Source organism: Plecotus auritus (genome assembly GCF_963455305.1).
Source record: "Plecotus auritus genome assembly, chromosome: 2".
Lineage (NCBI taxonomy): Eukaryota > Metazoa > Chordata > Mammalia > Chiroptera > Vespertilionidae > Plecotus > Plecotus auritus.
In genome coordinates, this window is record NC_137771.1 from 17,156,822 (window position 1) to 17,180,312 (window position 23,491).

The 23,491-nt window shown below is 53.9% G+C and overlaps 2 protein-coding genes across 3 annotated transcripts; one reads left to right on the forward strand and one right to left on the reverse strand.

Moving 5' to 3' along the window:
• Positions 1 to 1,600: 1,600 nt before the first annotated feature.
• TRNP1 (TMF1 regulated nuclear protein 1) lies at positions 1,601 to 7,806 on the forward strand. 2 transcript variants are annotated; one of them, XM_080656975.1, is made up of 3 exons: positions 1,601 to 2,560; positions 4,877 to 4,973; positions 7,106 to 7,806. In XM_080656975.1, exon 1 carries the CDS (start codon positions 1,723 to 1,725, stop codon positions 2,410 to 2,412), a length of 690 nt encoding a protein of 229 aa, XP_080513101.1. In that variant the 5' UTR covers positions 1,601 to 1,722; the 3' UTR covers positions 2,413 to 2,560; positions 4,877 to 4,973; positions 7,106 to 7,806. The 2 variants fall into 2 exon arrangements, with proteins under 2 accessions (XP_080513101.1, XP_080513100.1); XM_080656974.1 differs by lacking the exon at positions 4,877 to 4,973.
• A 3,308-nt stretch (positions 7,807 to 11,114) lies between these two features.
• Positions 11,115 to 19,161, reverse strand: TENT5B (terminal nucleotidyltransferase 5B). The gene is made up of 2 exons (XM_080655055.1): positions 18,725 to 19,161; positions 11,115 to 12,970 (listed from the first exon to the last, which is right to left on the reverse strand). Exons 1-2 carry the CDS (start codon positions 18,983 to 18,985, stop codon positions 11,948 to 11,950), a joined length of 1,284 nt encoding a protein of 427 aa, XP_080511181.1. The 5' UTR covers positions 18,986 to 19,161; the 3' UTR covers positions 11,115 to 11,947.
• Positions 19,162 to 23,491: the final 4,330 nt, after the last annotated feature.

The following is a 23,491-nucleotide window of genomic DNA, read 5'->3' on the forward strand; positions in this document are numbered from 1 at the left end:
GTGTGTGTGCTGCACAGAGAAAGACACAAGGTTTGATGACACAAAGGAGACCATTCAAAGGGATGACACCATTAAGCAGGACATTCCTTCTTACTGGGGGCAACGTGGTAACTCCTGAGCCTCCATTATCCCCATTGAACCCCTGAGGCCCTGCCTCCTTCACTGAACGTCCCTTCTCCGTCCCCCTCTGTGAGCCTCCTCTAGAACCAATGCACCCACTAAACTCCTCCCCTCCCTGAGCCATCCGTCATTGAACCCCTCTTGCCCTCACTGATTCCCTCTACTTGTCCTCCACTGAGTCTCCCTCACTCCTCCTCCTAAGTCTTTCTTCCTTCACCCAGCCTGGTCCCCTCATGGATCTCTCTCTCCTCTCTGAGCTGCCTCTCAGGAGCCCAGCTGTCTCGCCCACTAGTGCTAATCACTCAATCTAAGGCACCTGAAAGCATGGAGGGGGAGGCTCCCTGTTCTCCTCTTCCACGGCAAGCCGGTGCAGCTCCCCCATCTGCCTCCTCTTCAGCCTGGGCAGTAATCACACTGGCCACACTTTTGGCGGGTCCCCCTGAGCCCAGGGTTAGCTGCAGTTCCCAATCCGTATGAACTAGTTTCTAGCCCTCCAGCCTCCGCCCCACCCGTTACAGGGACCTCCCATCTCTGATGGAAACGGAGGCAGGGCCCAGGCGTCTGGGCCAGTGGTTAGAGAGGGTATGGCAGGGTCATTTCTGTTGTGGGGAAAATGGGCAGGGCTCCGTTTTATATTTTGCCAGGATGACAATGTTCCTCCCCAATGGCAGGAGGAACCCAGGTATCTGAGCCCCCAGAGGGCATAAATGGCTGAGCTGCTCCCATCCAGTGGTCCAGATTCAGCGACAGAGCTGCAATGTGATCTTGGGGAAGGCACCACTGCACTTTCTGGGTCTGTTTCCCCTCTGTGTAAAGGCTTGAGACATCTACTGGGAGGAGCAAACAGGAGCAGGGGCATGGGAAGAATTTTGCACACTGTGGGGTCCGGGGCTCCTCTGGGGGGTCCATCACGGTTTACAAAGCCGAGGGGGACGCAGCGGCAGCGCTGTAGTTTGTTTTGCTGGCGCAAAGGGCCTGCCTGGTGGGGAACAAACCCCATCGGACCCCTACCAGGACTCCAGTCCCCCCTCTGTGTTAACCTCTCCACTGCCCCAGGGAGATCGGAGAAGGGGGTCCTGGTGGGCCTTGTGGCGCAGAAGACCAGGCAGAACCGATTGGACCAAGGGGTGCGGTACGGGAAGGAGCACTGTGCAAAGCGTTAAGCCTCCTGAGTTCTCCCTGTCACATAGGCAAAACCCTCCCCCAGGTGGAGACTGGAGTCCATGATTTCTAAGCACTAGCTACCAGAGCATGTGACTCGGGGCCAAAACAGAGAAGATGCAGTGTTCTTACGACCGAAAATTTGGGAGAGGTGGATGGAGACCGGATGCCCTAGCAAAGCCGAGAGGGACAGAGGACCTAAAGGGTGTGGGCAATGTCGTGAATGGGCGGGGTAGAGACGGGGTCAGAGCATGCCAGCCCTGGATTGGCTGTGCTGTCAATCGCTCCGCCCGAATTCTATAAGAGGCACTGGTGGCTGGCGAGGTGCTGGCGCGGGGGCTGCGGCCACATCGCTTGCGTTCTGGACGTCCATCCTCCCTCGCGCGGGGGCAGCCGGCCAAACCCGAGGACCGACTGCTGCAGACCGCCGCGGGGCGGGGGATGCCGGGCTGCCGCATTAGCGCCTGCGGCCCGGGGGCCCAGGAAGGGGCAGCGGAACCGGGGTCGCCGCCGCCGCCGCCCCGGGAGCCCCTGCCATCCCCTCAGCCCCCGCCCCCAACTCCGACCTTGACCTCGACACCGACTCAGGCCTCGTCGCTGCCAGAGGCGACCCCGGCGTCGGTGGGCTTGGCCGAGGGGCAGGAGCTGCAGCGCTGGCGTCAGGGCGCTAACGGGGGTGCGGGGGCCACCGGGCCGGCAGGGGGCGCGGGCGGCGGCCCGGGTGCGGCGGGGTCCGGGGGGCGCGCACTGGAGCTGGCCGAAGCGCGGCGGCGACTGCTGGAGGTGGAGGGCCGCCGGCGCCTAGTGTCGGAGCTGGAGAGCCGCGTGCTTCAGCTGCACCGCGTCTTCCTGGCGGCCGAGCTGCGCCTGGCGCACCGGGCCGAAAGCCTGAGCCGTCTGGGCGGTGGCGTGGCGCAGTCCGAGCTCTACCTGGCGGCGCACGGGTCGCGTCTCAAGAAGGGCTCGCGCCGCGGCCGCCGGGGCCGCCCGCCCGCGCTGCTCGCCTCGGCGCTGGGTCTGGGTAGCTGCGTGCCCTGGGGCACCGGACGCCTGCGGCGGGGCCGCGGCCCGGAGCCGGATTCGCCCTTCCGCCGAAGCCCGCCCCGCGGCCCCGCCTCCCCCCAGCGCTGACCTCAGCGCCGCGACCCCTGGCCATCCGACTGGCCGTTGGCGAGGCGCGGATGAAGGACTGCGGACGCGTCACTGGCGCGGATGGATGGACTGGTCGGTCACAGGAAGAGACAGTCGGGCGGCCGGGGGACCAGTAAAGGAGGCTGAGGTGCGGTCTTAGCGGCTGGTGCTTCCAGGGGGCGGGGATGGGTGGTGCAGGGAACCGGATCTCCCTTCCTTGGGGCTTCTGGAGCCCGCTGGGTCCCTAATAAAGTTGTCCACTTTCGGTTGCGACCTCTCCCAGACCTGGGAAGTGAGGCGGTAGCACCAAGTCCCTATTATAGAGATGGACAAACGGAGGGTGCTCAGACCCCAGGAAGGTTTGCCAGCAAGCTTTTACCAATTGGAGCCTGCTGCACTGACGCAGCACTCCCTCATCCTCCCCTGCACCTGCATCGACTTTCCTGAGTCCCTTGGGGCTGTAAGAAGAGTCTTGCCCTTGAGGTTGCTGTTTTCTGACACCTCCTAGCTCCATACCTTTGGGCGGACAGAATAATGAAGTCCCAAGTTGGGGTGGGGCTGGTACAGCAATGTTCTACTGAGTTCTCTCCTAGGCCCGTTTTCCATTTGTGAGATGGAATCCCAGAGAGATTGAGGGGTTTTGTCCCATAATGCTTCAGCCCTTCCACTTCTAGGAGAGGTTTTTTTCTCACGCCCTCATGCAGCTTAGCTCAGAGTGCAGCCTTAGATAACCAGTGTTTGCAAACTGTCTAAAGCCTCACTTGTTCTCCGAGAGACCCCTCCCCCCAACCTGGCTCTAAAATGGCTCTGCCAGGGATGGAGTCAGGTAACATCTTTTAACAGGCCCAAGGGGGCAGGTATGTCATTAACTTCTAGAAAGGGGGTCCTTAAAGGGCCAGACCTGGAATGAGCTCTGCTTCTCTTCCTGTCCACATGCACTCTAGGCTCCCCTTCCCCAGCCCCCACTCAGCTGTGAATGGCCTCACTGCTGCTTTGCTGCTCACCAGCTGAGTTGACTGCAGCCTTCACCTCCAGGAAGGGCTGTAGTGAGGTTAACACAGGGCAGAGGTCTGACTTCTCCCCCATAAGTCATGGAAGAATGGTTTATTCTCTTAAATCACACCTAGAAACAGGCAGGGCTTTTGCTGGTGGAGTCAGGAGCTAATTTCAAGTCCTCATTTTGCAGAGTGGCAAGGTCACATGCCAGCAAAGGGACAGAACTAGATCCCAGGCTTTCTCTTAGTGTCTCTCCCTGCCCAGGGCCAGGGGCTAGAGAGAACTGATGTCCAGCTTGTCTGCTGTGTGACCTGGAACGACTCTGCCCCCTCTTTGGGCTGGTTTCCTCAGTCTCTCTCTCTCTGGATACAGCTGTCCCTCCTCCTGTCAGGACTTGGGAATGGGTAGACGGGGGTAGGATGAGAATGTCCGAGTCAGGGCGATCTGGTTTAATCCTAGAGTCCTGAGGTCCGGTGTACTGCTCTGAAAGGCAGAGCCCCAAGGGCTCTCACCTGACCCCCCCCCCCCCCCATCAGCCTTTTCTTTCCCCAGGTACCAAACTTTTGGGCTGGTTTCTTAGCTAGTAGCCAGGCCTTCCTGAACCCATTTTTAGCTGGGGAAGGAAAGTCCAGGAGGAGGTCTCAGAGACTGAGAAGAGCTTGGGGACCAGGAGAACAGTAGGTGGCCCTGACATCCTCTGGCCTCCCCAGAGAGGAGAACCTTCTGAAGCTACTCTGGTGTTTGGGGTCTGGAGGTGAAGAAAGGACAAGGACTTTCTGGGAGTGACACAGTGAGGAGCTTTGGCCACAGCACTGGGGTGTAGCCAGAACTGTTTGTTTTCTGGGTTGCACAGAAGAGCACTTGGTCCAGAGAAGCTTTTAGCTAATGGTGTAAAGTGCTCTGTGCCATCCCAGTTTTGCCTTTCTCTGGGATTTATTAGTAATCAGCTTTGCCCTGATTTGGAGGTGGGGGTAGGGGGAGGGAATTAGAGATGGTAGGAAATAGAGATGGTCCTGGAGTCACAGGCAGCTCTGTCTCCTCCCTCCACTTCCAGATGTCCCGCTGCTAACCAAGGACCTTGGCTGTGTCACATGGTGCTCCGTGGCTTGAACCCCAGCACTTGGTTTAGTGCTCTGCCCACCACCCCTCAGCCCAGGGCCTCGTCTAGGAAGCTCCATTTTTTCCCCTAAATCAACAAACATTGACATCTACTCAGTCCAGGGGCTCAAGAAGCAGCACTTAATCAGAGGGTCTCCACTTTTAAGATTCTGTGTCTCCCAGTCCTCCTCTAGGCAGCCTTCGCTGGAAGTCACCATCCCAGGGGACCCTCTGGGGGCTGGGCAATTTGTGTTGTTTGGAGGGCTATTTTTAGGCCTTCATAAATAACTATAGCCCCTGGTCAGGAAATTGACCCCCTTCCCTGCCCCCACCCCTATGACTTCCTGAACACTTTCTTGATGGCCTCCAGCCCTGGGGACTGGACCTGTGCACTGAGGACATTGATGGCTACTAGTGAATCTGCGATCTCAACCAAGGGAAATGAGGGAACAGGAGCCTTTCTTCAGGTTAATGCCTGGGGCTGGGGAACCAGTTCAGAGTTCTAGTCTGGGACCTGTCCCTCCCCTGGATAAGCCCCTTCCCTCTCTTGGCTGGCCCTAGCCAAGTGAAAGCCTCTCCGGTCTCTGGGTGGCACCACCAGAGGGCAGTGTGGGGCTGCTTCCCTGGGCACCTCCCCATAGTCTGGAGCAGCTAGACTCCCAGTGTCCCTGCCCCCATCCAGCCTCCTGGTTGGCATAAGAGGGGTTAGGGGAGGTCACTTAGAGAATAGGCTCAAAGGAAGCCTTCTGGTTGGGCCAGTCCCATCAGGAAAGACTTTCCTGGAAAGAGGCTGCCCTTGGTGATGATCACCAGGAGTCACTTTGCTTCTCACAGATTCGTTACACTGATAACTCAACAAACATTGATGAACACCCTCTCCCACTGCCACCTGGGGACCAAGGTGGTTTCCTAAAGATGAGGCTAAAGCAGGGGTGGGCAAACTTTTTGACTCAGGGCCACAATGGGTTCTTAAACTGGACCGGAGGGCCGGAACAAAAGCATGGATGGAGTGTTTGTGTGAACTAATATAAATTCAAAGTAAAGGAGCGGAGGGGAGAGCAAGAGAACCGGATAGAACAGCCGGATCCGGCCCGCGGGCCGTAGTTTGCCAACGGCTGGGCTAAAGCAACAGGTCTTGGCTCAGGTGCTCCAAGCCTGCAAATGGTAGTCTCCAGGAGGCTCCTTTTCCCTGACAGCAGCTCTGGAGAAAACTGGGGGTCCAGGCTTCTCAGGGCTGGAGAGGTCTTTAGAGCCAGCGGGGGAGGAGGTGTTTGGGAAAGCTGGGAGGTCCCTAGCCTATTTCTCCCCCCATTAGTCCTGACCAGCCGCACCATGGCCAGGAGTCATGGGAGAAGGAATCCTTGGTTCTGGAATAATATATTAACCGCCTCCTCTATGTGGCACTGTGCTAAGCACTTTATATCCACTATCTATTTCAATCCTCCCAGCTATTCTGCAACATAGGGGTTATTCCCATTTCCACAGGTGGCTTGTGCAAGGTCATAGAACCTGTATGTGGGAGATCCCTTAAACATCTGACTCTGTGACTTTTCATTTATCAGATGAATGTGGGAGGATTCTGGGCTCTCATTTTTATGTCTGGGTCCAGTGATCCCTGTTTCTGGGAGTGATAAGAGGGGTAGCTGGAGGAGTAGCAGAAGGTGCCCCTCCCAAGGTCTGGGCACACCCCCAGAGGCTAGCTCCTCAGCCTGGTTGTCTGGGTTCTGGGGGAAGGGAGGAGGGGTGAGTTAGGCTGAGTCAGCACACCTGGCTTCAGGCAAAGGCAGCCCAACTATGCTGAGGGCCTGTGCTTGCCTTGGACTGCTTCTTCCCTCCACACCTGGGCTGGGATGTTTGGTGCCAAGGAGAGCAAAGATCCTGGGATGGCAGAGGAGGAGGATGATAGGCTCCACAGTGGGGCAGAAAGTACCCCAGGCTTGGAACAAGACAGACCTGGAATTCTGTCCTGGCCTGGAACTTCTCTGCTGGGAGACCTTAGGCAAATAATTTACCTTCTCCCTGAACCAGTTTCTGTGTGTGTGTGTGTGTGTGTGTGTGTGTGTGTGTGTGTGTGTGTGTGTTGGGCAGCTAAGGAGGAGTTAGCTTCTGAGTATGAAATGAGGAGCCACACTAAGGGCCTAACACAGTGGAGATCTGTACTAGTGTAATGGAGCAGATCTGCCCAGCTTAGGAGAGGCTGCCAGGACATAGCCCCCAGCAATGTGGGCCTTTGCTTCTCCAGAGCATCACCATATCAGGAATCCCTGGAACCTCCCCGTCTCCACTATGGGCCCCGGGGAACTCCATAAGGGGAGAGATGGAGGAAGGGGCAGGCTTTTCATCCCAGGAACATTCCATTCGAGCTGCTCAGACCAGTGGGGATCCCAGCCAAGGACAAAGGCTCAAGGGAACCTCTGCTTACCCCAGGAGCCCCCACTCCTTCCAGGGCAAGAGTCAATGGAGCCCAGTTCCATAATATTACCCCGGCACCTTCTCTCCATAATGGCCCCTCTTAAGGAGGTAGATGTTGAAGGGTTTGGGTGGGGCTGGGTGGCTGTGGGGAAGAGGTAATAGAAAATCTTGAAATTGTTCTCTCCAGCTTCTCCCAGCAACTCTACGGATCTGAACTCCTGGGATTCTGTTCCTTCCCTGAGCACCTCCTCCAGGAAGACTTCTTCACTCGACCCTACACAAGGCGGAGCCTCCTTACTTCACAGGGGCAGGATTCCGAGGAAGTTCCTGTACTATGAATTTCTTCATGTATGCCACATTTGACTTTGGCTTATGTTGTACCATTGGAAGTCCCTGAGATGCTATCAGATTATTTAAGAGTGCAGCAAACCTTTCCAATGTGAAAGCGAAAAGTATTTCTTTAAAAAATAGAGTCATCACTCTTAAACAAGCCACAACACGGCTTGGTAGCTGCCCTTGCTTCTCAGTCTAACAGCTTGGAGACCTGTTTGAGGGAAACCAGTTTGAGAAATCCCTCTCTTCCTCATTCACTGTTCTCGCCCCGTCCCTGTGGGAACATGCCTGTGGCCCCTCAGAAAGGTGATCAGCTCTGGCTCCTGGGGCAACACACCTCTTTCTGAGAAAGAGGTAGTGGCTACATAATTCTAAGCAAAGTTTTAAATGAGAAAAGGAACCACACTTATTCAAATGTCCTGCTAATAGAGGGAAGAGGACCACATTTACTCACACACAACCCAGAACTTGTAGAATTCTGCGAAATGAATGTATATTGAGTCAGTCCCCTGATTCATACATTCAGGAAGAATAAATTTCAATGATGTGAGACAACTGCATGTGGTTTTGAGTTTACTTTGCAAGTGGCCTTGCCTGTTTTCCTTTATGTGTCTGTCACCACTCTTTAAGTTGGCAATTCCTCGAGCAGTTTCTGTTTAGTTTCATTTGACGATCTTGGGACTGTTGACTGATTTGCAGACTGATTTCTCCCTTGACCTGGCTCAAAGCTGACCCTCTCCAGGAAGTCTTCCCTGATTAAGACTGTGATGAGGAAGTTAGGGGTTGGGAATGCACATGTGAGATGTGTGACGGGGAGGGAGGTTGTGCATGTTTGTGATAACCTGGCAGCATAGGACTGTGCTGGCAACGGTATGGACCTGTTCGGCAGTCAGGGTCCCATCAGGAGACAGGCACACTCAAACTGGGCAGAGATGTAAAAGGGACTCTTTCCAAAGATGTGGGCTTAAACTAATGCGGAATGGCGCTGCTCTCAGGGGATAGCAAAAGTTGGAAGCCTTCACTTCTCCTGGACCTGAAATGGGGGAGGGAAGTGGAGGGTAAAGGGATGAGAGGACAGCTGTGTGGAGAGTCCCTGACAGGAGCAGTGGCCTGTGACTGAGATAGATGAATAAGACAACCTGGTGGGGAGGGAACGGGAATAAATACCCCATTCTTCTCCAATTTCCTGCTAGGGCCTCTCATTGGCCAAACCCAACAGGAAGGCAAGGAACAGGGAGTCATTGATGCATAGTTCCCAGAGGTCATCCTCCTCAGGGCAAAGAGCAAGGAGAAGGGCGGAGAGTGGGACTGGAGGAGCCAACACATTTGTAGCTGCTTGGGGGGCATATCTGCGGTTCCCTAATGTTCACAGCAGGGCTTCTTTGCCCCTCTAGAGTTTCCCCACCTGCTGTGGTCATAAGGGGGGGGGATTGTTACTTGGAGAGCACTGTGGGGGATGGGGGCTTTCCTTCCTCACCCTTCCCCTCTCTGGCTCTGGGATTTCCAGTTCTTGATAACAGCCTGCCCTGGCATCTTACATGGCTGCAGGAATTGTCCACAAGAGAACAATGCCAGCCACTGAGTCAGTGTTTTTCTCACACCCACTGTCCCACTCTTAAACATACCCACAGGCATGCCTGTTATCACCACAGTCATGGCTGTTGTCACACGTACATCAAGAAAATGTCCGGCCCTGACCAGTTTGGCTCAGTGGATGGAGCGTTGGCCTGCGGACTGAGGGGTCCCAGGTTCGATTCCGGTCGGGGGCATGTGCCTTGGTTGCGGGCACATCCCCAGTGGGAGGTGTGCAGGAGGCAGCTGATCGATGTTTCTCTCTCATTGATGTTTCTGACTATCTATCCCTCTTCCTTCCTCTCTGTAACAAATCAATAAAATATGTTTAAAAAAAAAAAAAGAAAATGTCCGTCTTGTCACACTGATACACTCTGCCATAGGCATACATAAAATGGCAAATGTCACAGAAATATTAACTCTTGTCACTTGCCAACATGCCCTGTCAAATATATGTATAGGAGACATACCGTCATGCTCATCCATGGGACATCAGAGTGTAGGGGCAGGATGGTGCAGGGGTTAACAGCAAAGGCTTTGGAGTCAGACTAACTTCTCTGATCTTTTTGGCATTAGTTTCCTGGTCTCTGACATGGAGATAATCCTTGCTCTTGTGGAGTTGTGAAGATGAAATGAGCGGTACTGGTCGGGGAGACCTAGCATAGTTTTGGCCTGGAGTAAAGCACTCGAGAAACAGTAGCTGTTACTGGGAACGCCTGTCTCTCTCCTGCTTCTCACCCCATGCAGGTTACATAGGACACTAGTGAGCATGTGCACCTGCACAAGGCCAGTTAGAAACCCTAGGCGCATGCACCCTCCCGAGACGTGTACATTATCAGACAAGCTCCCTCTGCCTGAACACTCTCCCCCCAGATCTGCATGGCTTGCTTTCCACTACCTTTAATTCTGTGCAATCAAATGTCACACTTTCGATGAGGCCCACCCTGACTTCTTTTAAAATTCGCAAACTCCAGCTATTCCAACCCCTTACCCTGCTGTGTATATTTTTGAGCATCACTGATCTTCTAAGACTATATAATTTAGTTTATGATCTGTAATCTTCAAGAGGGCAGTGATCTTAGTCTTGCGTTTGCTGACATATTCCCAATCACTAGAATGGGTAGCTGGCTTGCCGTGGCCTGACTGCTGGTATATACACTTAGTACCATTGGTTCTTGGCTTCTCACCTTCTGAAACAAACATATCCAGGTAAAGCGTGCTCCCTACCCTAACAAGCTAAGCCTCTGTGCTTATACTGTGAGCATCCCCTATGCGCCCAAATCAGGAGCTGGGACAAACTTTGTCCCTCCCAGGACCTTAGTTAGGTGGGCATGGGCAGAGTGAAGATGGGAGCTATTTTAATCACCCAGCAAAGAAAGCCTTTCCACTCACCCTTCTAGCCATTTTGAGCCCAGCAGGGACCCATTGAGCAGGTGAGGTGGCTGGACTTACCCAGATGACCTGTGGCCTTGGGTTGTTTTTTTTTCACCCTGGCTGAAACCATCCAAGCCACCACTTCAGAGGCCACTAATGAGGATGAATGTGTTAAGGGCTTTGCAATTCGTAGATCAAAGGGGCTGGGTAAACAGTGGGAAGCGTCCAGAACCATGACTGGCTGATGCCCTGAGGGAAGAGCTCCCTGAGAGGGTGACATTCACTCCCAGATAGCCTGGTATGGCCTCTGGTGCTGGATAGGAGACTACAAACCTGCTTAGAACAAGTTGGAATGTGCCCATCAGCATTTGGGGGTGACAGAACCAGAGGACTGAGGGAACCTCTCCCAGATAGGGTGGCCAAACCTGGGCTCAAGCTCTGGGCGACCCTAGAAATCCCCCAGTCTTAGCTGCCATTATTGGAGGTCGTCTGCAGTCTGGATTCACCCAACCTGTTTTCCACTTGCTTCCTGGGAAGGGATGGGGTAGAGGGGCAGAAATGGGGTCAAGTAGCCCTTAGCACCACAGTGTGAGACCAGGTCCAGGATCATTCGGATTCTAGGTGGGAGACACTGAAATAATTACTCTTGAACAGGAGACTTGCTGAGGCAATGTGCAGGTACAAGTCATATGGGTAGACATGAGCTCCTAGCACAGTTGTCAAGCTGGGGCTGGTGTTGCTAGAAGAAGGGGCATTCCCTCAGCCACAGCCCAGGACTCAAACCTCCCCCCGCCCCCGCCCCCGCAAGTACCCTCCCACAATATAAGCCAGACTCAGGCTGGGGGAGGCAGCCACAGCCCCCACAGCCATGGAAGGTCCTTTTCCCAGGAGAAAGCATGGTACAGGGTGCTAGGCTCAGTGTAGACAATTTTTATTGGCAGGTGTTAAGAGTGCAGAGGCGGGGCATGGTTCTCCTCCCCGAGTTGAGGACCCTGTAACCAGGCCAGTGGGGTGGGAACACTTGACTGTGGCCAATTTGGGCTCTGTACCCTCCTAAGAACAAGCTCCCAGGCAGGAGGGCTCCTTGTGACATGGGGGAAGGGAGCAACACCCTGGAAGGGTCTTGGGCTGTGTCCTACCCCAGGCCTCTTGGTCCTGTCCATATACCTTGACTGCTCAGGTTAGGAGTGTTAGGGGACCGGGCCAAACATATCCCTCTTCAGGTATCTGTCTCATGCCTCCCTTTCCCTCCCCAGTGATTAGCCAGGTTGGACTACCAGGCCCTGTGAGTGGCCCAGCCTGACCCAAAGTGACTAGTTCCCATAATGCACCATATTTTAGCCATTGTGTGGGCTGCAGACCCTTGGGGCTGCTGGGCTCACTATAGGCTGGCCCTAGCCAAAAAGACCCTTCTTAGGCCACAGAAATCAACCCACGATGATGGACATTGAGACCAACACCCCAAACATGCTTTGTCTCCTAAAGGCAATTAACCCCCAAGACAAACAGCTCCTGCACCACACAGTCATGTTGGTCTAAAAGTGTGTGGCAATAAGCAAAGAACCCCAGCTTGGCAGTAAGCCCACAGGGGCCTCACTCAGGGAGCCTGGTCTGTTCAGTCGAAGGCCCAACCCTGTAGCAGTGCTGGGCCACCTGGCACAGGCTGCCTGTCTCTGGTCATGCCCTGCACACACTCCTTGAGGCCCCACTCCATCTGGGGAGACCCAGTCTCTCCTGACCAGGGTCTGAGTCAGTTACAAGGCAGCCAGGTGGGATAGCAGGAGTGGGCCCAGGTCAGCAGAGGCTGCACAGGGGTCACATAGTAATTGAAAGTGGCAGGCACAACTCCATCAGGGCCTGGAGGGCGCCAGGCCAGGGCAGCGGCAGCAGCTGGGCCCTGCTCAGCCAGTGCCTGGAGTGCCATGGTGGCGATGAGGTCCAGTGTCTGGCGACGCTCGTGGCTCATGAGGCACACAGTGCTCTCGTTGACCACCTGATGCAGTGTCACCAGGCAGGCGTAGCGGCGGGCTGAGTCGGCCCCGCTGAAGTGGGCCTCCAGGTAGCGCTCCAGTGTGCGCTGCTGCTCCACCACGTCTGGGAAGTCAATGAAGAACCGGGAGCACATGTAGCGTTGCAGGGCCCGCACGTCAGTGCTGGGCTGTGGCCGGAAGCCACGCACCAGGAGGTGGCAGTACTTGAGGAGGCCACCACCACGGATCTCTTCAGGGTTGCGTGTGGCGATGACTCTGTGCCGCAGGTGCTCCAAGGCTTCGTTGAAGTCCCCGTACAGGCTCTCCCCTGTCACGGTGGGATGGAAGGCCTCAGACATGGGTGTGGATGAACACTGGCCAAAGAGCAGCAGGGAGTCCAGCATGATCTGGAAGGAGTCTACGCTGAACTCGAACTGGCGCCTGACGGAGTCCACAAATTTGAGCTCCATGTTCTTGCCACTCTTGTTGGACAGCGAGATGAGGCTCCAGCGGTCTGTGTCCGTGCACACTTTCACCAGCTTCTGCACGTATGCCTCCTTGAGTGTCAGTGGCGTGATCTTGGCTCGGCTCACACCAGCCGGCAGGAAGTCCAGCAGGCAGGCCAGCACCACCTCCTTGGTCAGCTGGAAGGATGCCTCGTTGCGCAGGTCCACGCGGAACACTAAGTCTAGGTCCTTATAGCCCAAGCCATTCTCGGGGTGCAGCACGTGGCTGGCAGCCGAGCCATGTAGCCGCACACCATGCACGCGCAGTCCCTGTTCTTCTAGGCTGCTGCGGACGACCTGTGGAGGGGACGGCAGGAAGGAGAGGTGTCAGGAGCTTGTCCCCCGTCCCCAGGTCTGCCATGGGCTTCCATGTAATAGTGATAATAACATCAACCACTGTTGACCACTTGTCAGCTGTCACGCCTTTGGAAAGACATTTAACACTCTAAACCAAAATTCCCTAGGCTAGAGAATGGCCTATTTGGAGGAAAGCCTCAGAGAGAACAGCAATAATGATAACATATGCAAGCATAGAACTTACTAAAAGCCAGGTGCTGATCCTATACATTAGGATGTAAATTCGCGTAATTCTCACAATAACTCTGTGAGGTAGGTACAATTATCCCCACGTTACAGATGGGGAAATGGAAGCACAGAGGGGCCGAGTAACTTGCCCGAGGTCACCCAGCTGGTGAATGCAGAGCTGGGAATTAAACTCAGAGGCCATGTCTTAACCACTATGCTCTTCTACTTTTCTAAAACTGTAAGCAAAACACTTTGTTTTGTGTCAGGCATAATGCTAATTGCTCAAATGTGTTTGGAACATAATAGTTAGTTCACACTCATTACTACATTATTCCTCACAATAATCCTATGTTTGAGTATTATTATCCCAATTTACAGATGGGGGACCTGAGGCACAGAGAGGTTAACAAACATGTCCAAGGTCAGACAGCGGCCAGGGTGAGATTAGAACCCACGTCAGTTGGATTCTCAAATCCATGCATGCTCTTTTGACTCTGAGATACACATCTTAATTCATCTTTACAAGATCACAGTGAGGCAAATATTTTACTCATTTTACAGATGAGGAAACTGAGGCTTACAGTGGTGAAATATCGAGGGGAAGCCATTCAGAAATGGCAGGCCTGGCAGTTAAAACCCAGACCCTTTCCACTCTTAGAAAGCCTCCCGACCAAGTGGGAAGAGATGTAGCAGATCCCATCTGCTGACACAGGAACATGACAGGCAAACCTACAAGTCATTTTATTTTTTATGTTTTTATTTTTTTCCTACAAGTCATTTTAAACCTGCTCCTTTAGCCAGAGGCGTCTTCCCAGGCCTAGGACCAGGTGGGAGAAGAGGGGAGCTGGGCTGGACACTCAAGAGACCCAGAGTACTTCACACACTGTCCTGAAAGTGACCAGGCAGCATTCCTACCCTGAGTGATTCTGCAACCCTTGCTGCCAAGTCAGCGCCTGCCGCCTGCCGCCTGCCGCCTGCTGGAGGGGCTGCCCTCCTAGCCTCACGAGGAATTACTGTAAAGAATGCATCTAAGTGCTGAGGAGGCAAGATGCAGTGGGGCAATCTGAGGCGGGCGGCTCCCTCCAGGAAGGCTTCCTGGAGGAGGACCTTGACCATGGGCAGGTATTTTCATGGCTATGGGGAGTGAGCAACTGGCCATCAAAAACTTACGAGGAGATGAGGGGGGAGCTGGGGGAGGGAAAGAGGAGTATTAGATGCCAGGCACTAGACCTTCTTACCGGAATGTATAAGAGGTCTTTATGATCTCTAAGTTATAAACTGGGATACTGCGGCTCACAGGAGTGAAGTCACCTGCCCAAGATCATGCAGAGGTGCCTTCAAATCCAGGTATGACTGACTCCAAAGTATTACCATTTTCCACGGTTCAGAGGAAGCCGAGACCAGAAACTAGGGTTCTAATCCTCCCGCCCTCTTAAAATTTCAAAGCGAGGCCAAAGCTTCCAGTCACTGAAGCCCAGAGTCAGAGTAGTTACCGAGCAAGAAGGTGGGGGTTGGGAAATGCCTTGGGCAGACAGACAGGGAGGCTGGTGGTAAGGAGCCAGCTGCTGCAGTCCAGCCTGTGGGACTTCTAACCCACACCCTGGCAGCTGTATCCATGTAGGCCAAGGAGAGAAATGGCCAAAGACCTTGTCCCAAGGACCCTGGTCAGGCCTGCAGAGCAGACCAGCCCCCTCCCAAGTCCCATTAGACCTGACTAAGCCTTACTCAGTGCCAGCTCCTGCTCCCAGGCCAATGCCCACCCCAGGGCATGGCATCTGGCCTGGTGAGTAGGTAGCAGTACCCTTGTTAAATCGCCTGCGTCAGGCCATGGGGTTGGCTGTGTCAGCCAGCCAGAGGCTGTTGTCTCTTTCCCAGGTGTGACTACAGCCAGTTTGGCAGATAGTCCCCAGATACTGCCACACCCAAGGACTGCAGGGCAGCTTGGAGCCTCCTGAATCAGACTTTCCAGCCATGGAGGGGGCAGTGGCTACACCCTCCTTTCTCCTGTGTCAAGGCCTTCCCCAGAACCACTCTGCTCCCAGGCCACTGCTGAGACCTGCACGGAGACCGCAGGTGCTGCCAGATAGCAGGCTTATAAAAAATTCAGAGCCACCTAATGCAAGTCCTAGGGCTGCAGCTGGAGAGATAAGATTGTGACCTGGACAAAGGACTTATCCAAGGTCACACAGGCAATAAATGGCTGAACTTAATTAGAACCAGGCTTCCAGAGGGCAGGAACTTCTTACAAAAGAGTGGGCTCCCAAGCCCGGGTACAAGCAAGAACTGCATTTCTTCCAGCTCAGATTGCTGTTGTAGGTGAAACCTTGAGGGGGGAGGGGGAAGGGGAGGGAGAAGGAAGAGGGAGAAAGATTCTAATTCTTGAACTGCAGGGCAACCCAGTACCGGTAAGAACCCCAAAGTCAAAAACCAGCGCCCCCACCACACACACCCAGCGCCCCCACCGCACACACCCAGCACTCCCACCGCACACACCCAGCACTTCCACCCAGCACTCCCACCACACACACCCAGCACCCCCACCACACACACCCAGCGCCCCCACCACACACACACACCCAGCACTCCCACCACACACACACACACACACACGCCCAGAGCCCCCACCACACACACACACCCAGCGCCCCCACCACACACACACACCCAGCACTCCCACCACACACACCCAGAGCCCCCACCACACACACCCAGAGCCCCCACCACACACACCCAGAGCCCCCACCACACATACCCAGAGCCCCCACCACACACACCCAGAGCCCCCACCACACACACCCAGCGCCCCCACCACACACACCCAGCGCCCCCACCACACACACCCAGCGCCCCCACCACACACACCCAGCGCCCCCACCACACACACCCAGCACTCCCACCACACACACCCAGCGCTTCACCACACACTTCCCAACAGCTTGTGAAGCTGCCAGCTGCAGATTCCTGGCAGAAGATGGACTTTCTTCCCTGTGGAGGCAATTACACAGGCCAGGTGAAGGCACCTGTTCCCTTTCTAGAACCAGAAAGGGTGTTGGAGAGCAGTCCAACCCATCCCCGTTGAACAGATAGGAACGGTCCAGCAGAGGGAAGGAACAACAGCACAGGCCCTAAAGCCAGATGTCCGACCTTCCAGTCCAGGTCTGAAGTCTCTGCTGCCCTCTCCACCATAGCGGGCGGCTCCCTGTTCTGTGATGTCTCTGACCCTCTAGGACAGGGGTGGGCAAACTTTTTGACTCAGGGCCACAATGGGTTCTTAAACTGGACCGGAGGGCCGGAACAAAAGCATGGATGGAGTGTTTGTGTGAACTAATATAAATTCAAAGTAAAGGAGCGGAGGGGAGAGCAAGAGAACCGGATAGAACAGCCGGATCCAGCCTGCGGGCCGTAGTTTGCCCAAGGCTGGTCTAGGAGGACATTGTACTATTATCACATTGTAAAGTCAGCTCCCCCACTTGGCTGGGAGGACCTGGAAAGCAGGAAGGCTAGGTCCCAGTCATACCTATGCCCCCCTAGGGCCCCAAAGAGGGCTTGGCACCCAGCTGGCACCAGTAAAGGCAGTTTGGATCATATTGGTACTTCCCCTCCAGGGCACCTCTTGTCCTTGCAGCGAGAAGCTGTCCCACTGGGCTCCTCCACTCCCTTCCCCATTCCTGAAGCAACAGTCCTGGAGGTTCAGAAGTTGGGGCCCCAAGGTTGACCTGACTGTCCTGGGGAGAAAAGCCTAAACTGGTTTCCTAATTACCCCATGACAGCGGGCAGCAGAGGAATGCCTCTGTGAGGCGCCATGGGCTGCAAATGAGTCAGCCCTGGAGAATCTGCTCCCACCCTTTCCCATTCCTCAGAAGGGAGGGCAAGGTAATCCCCCAGCAAGAGCACCCCTGCCCCTCTGTGGAAGCTAAGGCTTCACCCCTTTGTCAGCTACTGCCCCAGAAAGTCCATCTCTGGTAGGAATGTGCAGGAATTGTGGATGATTTTCTGGTTTCTTCTTATTCCACAGACCTAGATGTTGAGTCTTGGGAACTGGGGAAGGAGTGAAAACACCTTGTACCTGCAGCAGTGGCTCTTGGGAAGACCCAAAATTCTCTGGGTTTAATATTCACTTATTTAGGTAGTCTTAGGCAGCTCATCTCTGGGGCCTCAGCTTCCCCAGCTACAAAATGGGTACAACAATGACCATATTCTGGTATTTCAGAGCATGACAGTGCCTGGTCTAAACAGATGAAAGAGCAAATTTAGGGTTGCTGAAGGTCAGGTGAAGGGAAGAGGAGTCTGAGGAAGAGGAGAGGGGTTGCCGGAATTCTCTTTGCCTGCTCCTCAGTACAGAAACGGGGCTTGGGATTTGGGCTGACACTCATTTCCAGTCTTGGGAAGGGGAAGAAACACCTAACCTGGACACCTGAGGTTGCCTCCCAGCATGCAGGCATCAGGTCTGGCCTGGTGCTTAATCTTCTCCTACCACAACCCAGCTGAGAGGGACTCCTTGTCCACATAATAGCTAGAGGGCTCTTGAGCAAAGGGCTGTGGGAGCAAAGGGCTGTGGAAGCACAGGACAGTGTCTGCCCCCAGAACTTTGAGAGAGGGAAGGAATAAGAATGAGGCCCATGCCCTAGCTGGTTTGGTTCAGTGGATAGAGCGTCGGCCTTCGGACTGAAGGGTCCCAAGGTTCGATTCTGGCCAAGGGCACATGCCTGGGTTTCGGGCTCGATTTCCAGTATGGGGGCGTGCAGGAGGCAGCCGATCAATGATTATCTCTCAACATTGATGCTTCTATCTCTCTCTCCTCTCCCTTCCTCTCTGAAATAAATAAATAAATAAATAAATAAATAAATAAATAAATAAATAATTTTTTTTAAAAATATATTTTATTGATATTTCACAGAGAGGAAGGGAGAGGGATAGAGAGCTAGAAACATCGATGAGAGAGAAACATCGATCAGCTGCCTCCTGCACACCTCCCACTGAGGATGTGCCCGCAACCAAGGTACATGCCCTTGACCGGAATCGAACCCGGGACCCTTCAGTCCGCAGGCCGACGCTCTATCCACTGAGCCAAACCGGTTTCGGCAATTTTTTTTTTTTTTTTAAAAGAGAGAATGAGGCCCAGGAATGATGATTTGGGCATGAAAAGAACCATTTTGGATCCAAGAATGTATACCTCCCCACCCAGGGCTGCCTGGCATCTTTTGTCCTTCGAGGCGGGACTGTTCTTCCCCAACTGCTGTGTCTCTCCTCATCCTGCTCTCCTCTCCAAGCCAGGGTGAACAGTCCGAGAGGAATCCGGACTCCCCAAGGGCGGGGGAAGGCAAAGCCCAGCGGGGAGGGACTATGAGGTGCAGGGAAAAGGGAGTATGGTCTACTATCAATGCTGTGCGATTTTGTTATAGCCCCTGTCCCTCTCTGAACCTCATTTTCCCTAGCTGTCCAGCGAATCCAACAGACCCCGGGGTCCTTCCAGCCACGAGGGCCTCAGGATAGAGACCCCAGGCCCCGCACCCAGCGCCCTCTCACCTGCACGATCTGCCGGGGCTGCACGCTCAGCGTTGGAAAGTTGCCGCGCCCGTGAATGGGAATTGGCTCGCTCAGGAGCGCGTCCAGCCGCTTCACCTGCGGCCAGCCTAGCCCACTCAGGTGCGGCCCGAGGGAAGCTGATGCGGCTCCCGGATCGGGGCCGCCGCTTGTCTGGGCGGCCGTGGCCACCGCCGAGGCTGCAGCCGTCCCTACCAGCGCAGCCGCCCGGTCCGAGCGCTCCACTCCGTTCTCCGGCATCATTAGCCCGGCCCGGGGCCCCGACGGCAGAAACCCGGGAAGGTTAAGGGGAGGAGGGCGAGGAGAGTGGATGGGCCGGGTCCCAGGCGGCAGGCGCGGCTGCAGGGACAGCACGGCAGCGGCGGCGGCGGCGAGGCAATCCCGGGCACACCTGTGACAGCGGCGACCTACGGACCCTAGAGCTTGTCGCGTAGGGCCCAGTTGACTTTTATAGGCCGCGGGCGACAGGCCCATTGGTCCAGGTAGCTGTCACACAGCGGGAGAGTCTCTCAAAACTCTGCCATTGGTCAGAAGAGCCATGGAGATTCTGATTGGCTGGAAGGCAGTCCTCTGCCCTGCCCTCCTTCTCGGCTGAATTCCCTGCTTTGGTCCTTAAAGAACTTCTGTTCACGGTGATTGGCCCCGGCGGAGCCCTGACCCTGGACTTAAAGGAATTGCGCTCTCTAGGGGCAGACGGGAGGGGGGGGATCGGTGGTTTGTAGCGGAGTCGGACCACTAATAAGTTCCAGGTGTTTTTGTTTGTTTTTGGCGCTGGGAGGAATTTAGAAATCACCTGGCCTGGCCCTAGTCATCCACTATTTTCAGAAGCCCTGAGAGATCGCGCTATTTGTACAACTCTACACAGCGCTCCTTTTGCTTTCCCGCAATCTTCCATCGTTGAAGAAAGGTAACAAACTCAGAATATACCGAGGTAGGGACTTTTTAACGCACTCTCTTGATTGTTCCTTGTCAATCAAGAGAGTGCGTTACAGCCTGGCCAGCCTTAACATCCATGTTCAGAGAAGGGGAAAAACTGATTGGAGAAGGGAGGTACCTGCCTGACTCCCCAAGGTCACACAGCGAACAAGTCGGGCCTTTGTGCTGACCCTGGGCCATAGAATCTGTGGGCGCATGCTCATTCCACTACACTTGCACAAACCCAGGGCCTTTATGGAGGATGGAAGGAAGCTGGAACTGGGGGGTTGGTTTTCCTGACCCAGCGTCTCAGGCCCTTCTGCAGCTCTGTCTGCAGGAGTCTTGGTGGCTGGCAAATCTCTTTCCTGCCTGCCTGTTCTCAGCCTTCTCAGGTCTTGTGCTTCCTTAAGCACGTCACTAAACCCCCTCAGTAAGTTCCTCATCCGCCCCAGAGAAGGTGCTCAGTAAATATTTTTAAAGTTTTGATTTATATATAGTTGGTCAAAGATTATTTCAATAGGACATGTGAAAATATATAAGACGAAAAGAGAAAAAAGAAAAAATATAAGACATTTCAGATAGTGCTAAGAAGAAAATGAAATAAGGTAATGGAAGAGGGAGCAACCATTTATGTATGTGAAAAAGAGATATAGTGAGTGAGAAGGAAAACTGGAGAGATCGATTACATCATTAGATGGTGTAATCATGGAAGGCCTCCTTAATGAGGTAACATTTTCATTGCTTCTGCTGGACTGACTTCTGCCCTATCTCCCCCCTGCTTGTTCCTAGACAGTCAGGGCAGCAGAGAAGGTGCTAAGCCACACATTCCTAGAACCTTGAAAGCTCAAGATGGAAAGTCTTTTGACAGTCATTTTGTTCACCCTCTTTGCACTTTATAAATGGGAAAACTGGGGTCCAGAAAGCAGAAGGGATTTTCCCCAAGGAGACTGGCTGGGGCTGGAACTATATAGGGGCAGGGCCTTGTGAGAGTGGCCTGGTGCTGTGACCACCCCACACATTTGACTCAAGTTCTCTAAGGAAAGGAACAGATTTCTTTTCCTCTTTCCTTCCTTCTATCTGCACTAGAAAGAGCAATTAACAAATTCATGCACTGTGAATCGCCATTCTGTAGACACCTCTATTCCCAAAGGTAATTGGTCCAATGTTTGCCCAATCACAGGACATAAACATCATTATGGTGGGAGTGGGGTGACTGGAGGATATAGGAAGAGGAGAGAGAAGATGACGGAGAAGGGGTGGGGGAGACAGAGAGAGAAGGGGTATACTCAATAGAGTTTTTCATTTTCACCAAAGCCAAAATTTAATTGTCCTAATGAATGGCTGGGTTACATACACTCTGAAGAGTCCAATTGGCTTTCAAATGTTATATATGAGCCTTTCTCCCTGTACAAATTTCACATATTCATTCCGACTTTGATTGATTTTAAAAGGGAACTTAGTTTCTATGATAATTGAGTCTTTGTGACATGAGTAAGTCACTTTCCCTATCTGGACCGGTTTCCTATTTTGTAAATGGGAATGAAATAGGAGTCAGTCTCTTCCATTCACACCTTCTATGATTTGAGGTAGTGGGAAGGGAAAAGGAGTTCTGGGGAGAGTCTTGGTCCCTACATTACCTCCTCCTCAGCTTTGGGTTGCCAAACAAGAGCTTGGAATCACACTAGGCACTAAACTTTTTAAAAAAATATATTTTTACTGATTTCAGAGAGGAAGGGAGAGGAGATAGAAACATCAATGATGAGAGAGAATCATTGATCGGCTGCCTCCTGCATGCTCCCTACTGGGGATCGAGCCAACCCTGGCATGTGCCCTTGACTGGAATTGAACCCAGGACCCTTCAGTCTTCAGGCCAATGCTCTAACCACTGAGCAAAACCAGCCAGGGCAAGGCACTAAACTTTTGACACAGGAGCGGTCTCTCACTTCATCCGTATAAAGTGTACAACTCAATATTGATTTTTATACTCACAGAGTTATTCAACCAGTGCCATAATCAATTTTAGAACATTTTCATCGCCCCCTATGGAAACCATGTCCCCTTTAGCAGTCACTCCCCCATTTTTCCCAACCCCCTCAGCTCACAGTCGTAGGCAACCACTAAACTAATTTCTGTCTCTATGTAGATTGGCCTATTCTGAACATTTCATATGCATGGAATCCTATCTAATAAAGAGGGAATATGCTAATTAACCATAACTCCATCACAAAGATGGCTGCACCCACAGCTGAGGCCAAGTTCCCATAACGAGCCTTAACAAGCAATCAGCAGGGACCTGAGGCACCCTCCCTCGCCCTGTGGGGCTTGACAGAGGACCTCAGGCCCATCCCCCAGCAGGGCTTGACAGGGGACCTCAAGGTGAGCTTCCTGTCCTGGTGCTGGGCTAGTGGACCTCAGGCTGCTCCCCCGGCCCCAGTGCCAGGCAGGGGGACCTCAGGCCACGCCCCCCACCAGGTGGGGCTTGACAGGGGACTTCAGGCCGTGCCCCCCACCCCGGCACCGAGCCAGGGGACCTGAGGCTGCACCCCCTGCCTCGTGGGGCTTGACAGGGGACCTCAAGGTGCACCCCCAGTGCTGGGTCGGGGAAACTCAGGCTGCACCCCCCACCCAGGGGGGACCTGAGGCTGCACCCCCTTGCTGATGGGGCTTGACAGGGGACCTGAGGCTGTTCCCCCCTCCCAGTGCTGGTTCGGGAGACTTGAGGCTGCGCACACCGCCCCCCCTCCTGGCAGGACTTGATGGGGGACCTCAGGCCATGCCCCCCACCCAGTGGGGCTTGACAGGGGATCTCAGGCCATCTCCCATACCTGGCGGGGCTTGACGGGGGACCTCAAGGCATGCCCCCCAACCCTGGTCTGGGCTGGGAGACCCCAGGCCATGCTCCCCGTCCTGGCACCGGGCCAGGGGACCTGAGGCTATGTTTCCTGCCTGGCGGGGCTTGACAAGGGTGGGACTAACCAGGTCTGGATCTATCCCAATGAGGGGTGGGGGCCTGCCAGGTCTGGGTCTCACGCAATTTTGAGGCACATGTGGGTGGGAAGGGACTTGACTCTGGGTCCCATGGTGAGCCCCAGACTCTGACAGGAGGAAGGTTTCATATACATTTTACTAATTTTCTTTCATCTCTGACACTTCTATTATAGAGAAAGGGCAAATAGCAATATTAAATTATTTCCTCTAACTAATCCCCTTTTAATGTGCACGAATTTTGTGCACTGGGCCACTAGTCATATAATAAGTGGTCTTTGTGATTTGTCTTTTTTACTCAGCATAATGTTTTCAAGGTTCATCTATGTTGTAGCATGTATTAGTATTTCATTTTTTCTTTATCTGTTCATTGGGTCATTATCACCTATATTCAGGGTGGCATAAAAGTCTGTGCCAACATGTAGTCAGCACTCAATCATGCTTGCCCTCACAGAAACAGGGCTAATCAGGAGGGCTCAGGGCAAACTCTGAAGGATAGAGACAGGCAGCAGAGGGTAGAGCTGTGAGCAGGGCACTCCTGGGCCTCACCTCCCTCAGGTTCACAAGGCCCTTCCCTGCCCCCCACTCCTCGGAGCCTGTGCAACCCTGTAGGGAGGCAGGTGGAGGTGACTGATGATTAAGCCTATTTCATGGGTGAGGAAACTAAGGCTTAGGATGGGGTGATATTCGTCTTTGTCTCATCTCCTCTGCTAGAGTGGAAGCTTCTCAGGCTCAAGGGCTGCTTGCTCCTATTTATATCCCCTCAAGGCTGATGTTGCCAATAAAAACAGGAGTGGCTGCTCATCAGTGGTCCCCAGTCCCAGCAGACCCCACCTCCCTTTTACAACA

What these genes read in the sequence shown, in the direction of transcription:
- TRNP1 (XM_080656975.1), top strand. Translation starts at nt 1,723, where the DNA reads ATGCCGGGCTGCCGCATTAGCGCCTGCGGCCCGGGGGCCCAGGAAGGG.
- TENT5B (XM_080655055.1), bottom strand. Translation starts at nt 18,985, where the DNA reads ATGATGCCGGAGAACGGAGTGGAGCGCTCGGACCGGGCGGCTGCGCTG. An exon ending in AGCCCCGGCAGATCGTGCAG is followed by an intron (nt 12,971 to 18,724) that starts GTGAGAGGGCGC and finishes TCCCCTCCACAG; the next exon opens with GTCGTCCGCAGCAGCCTAGA.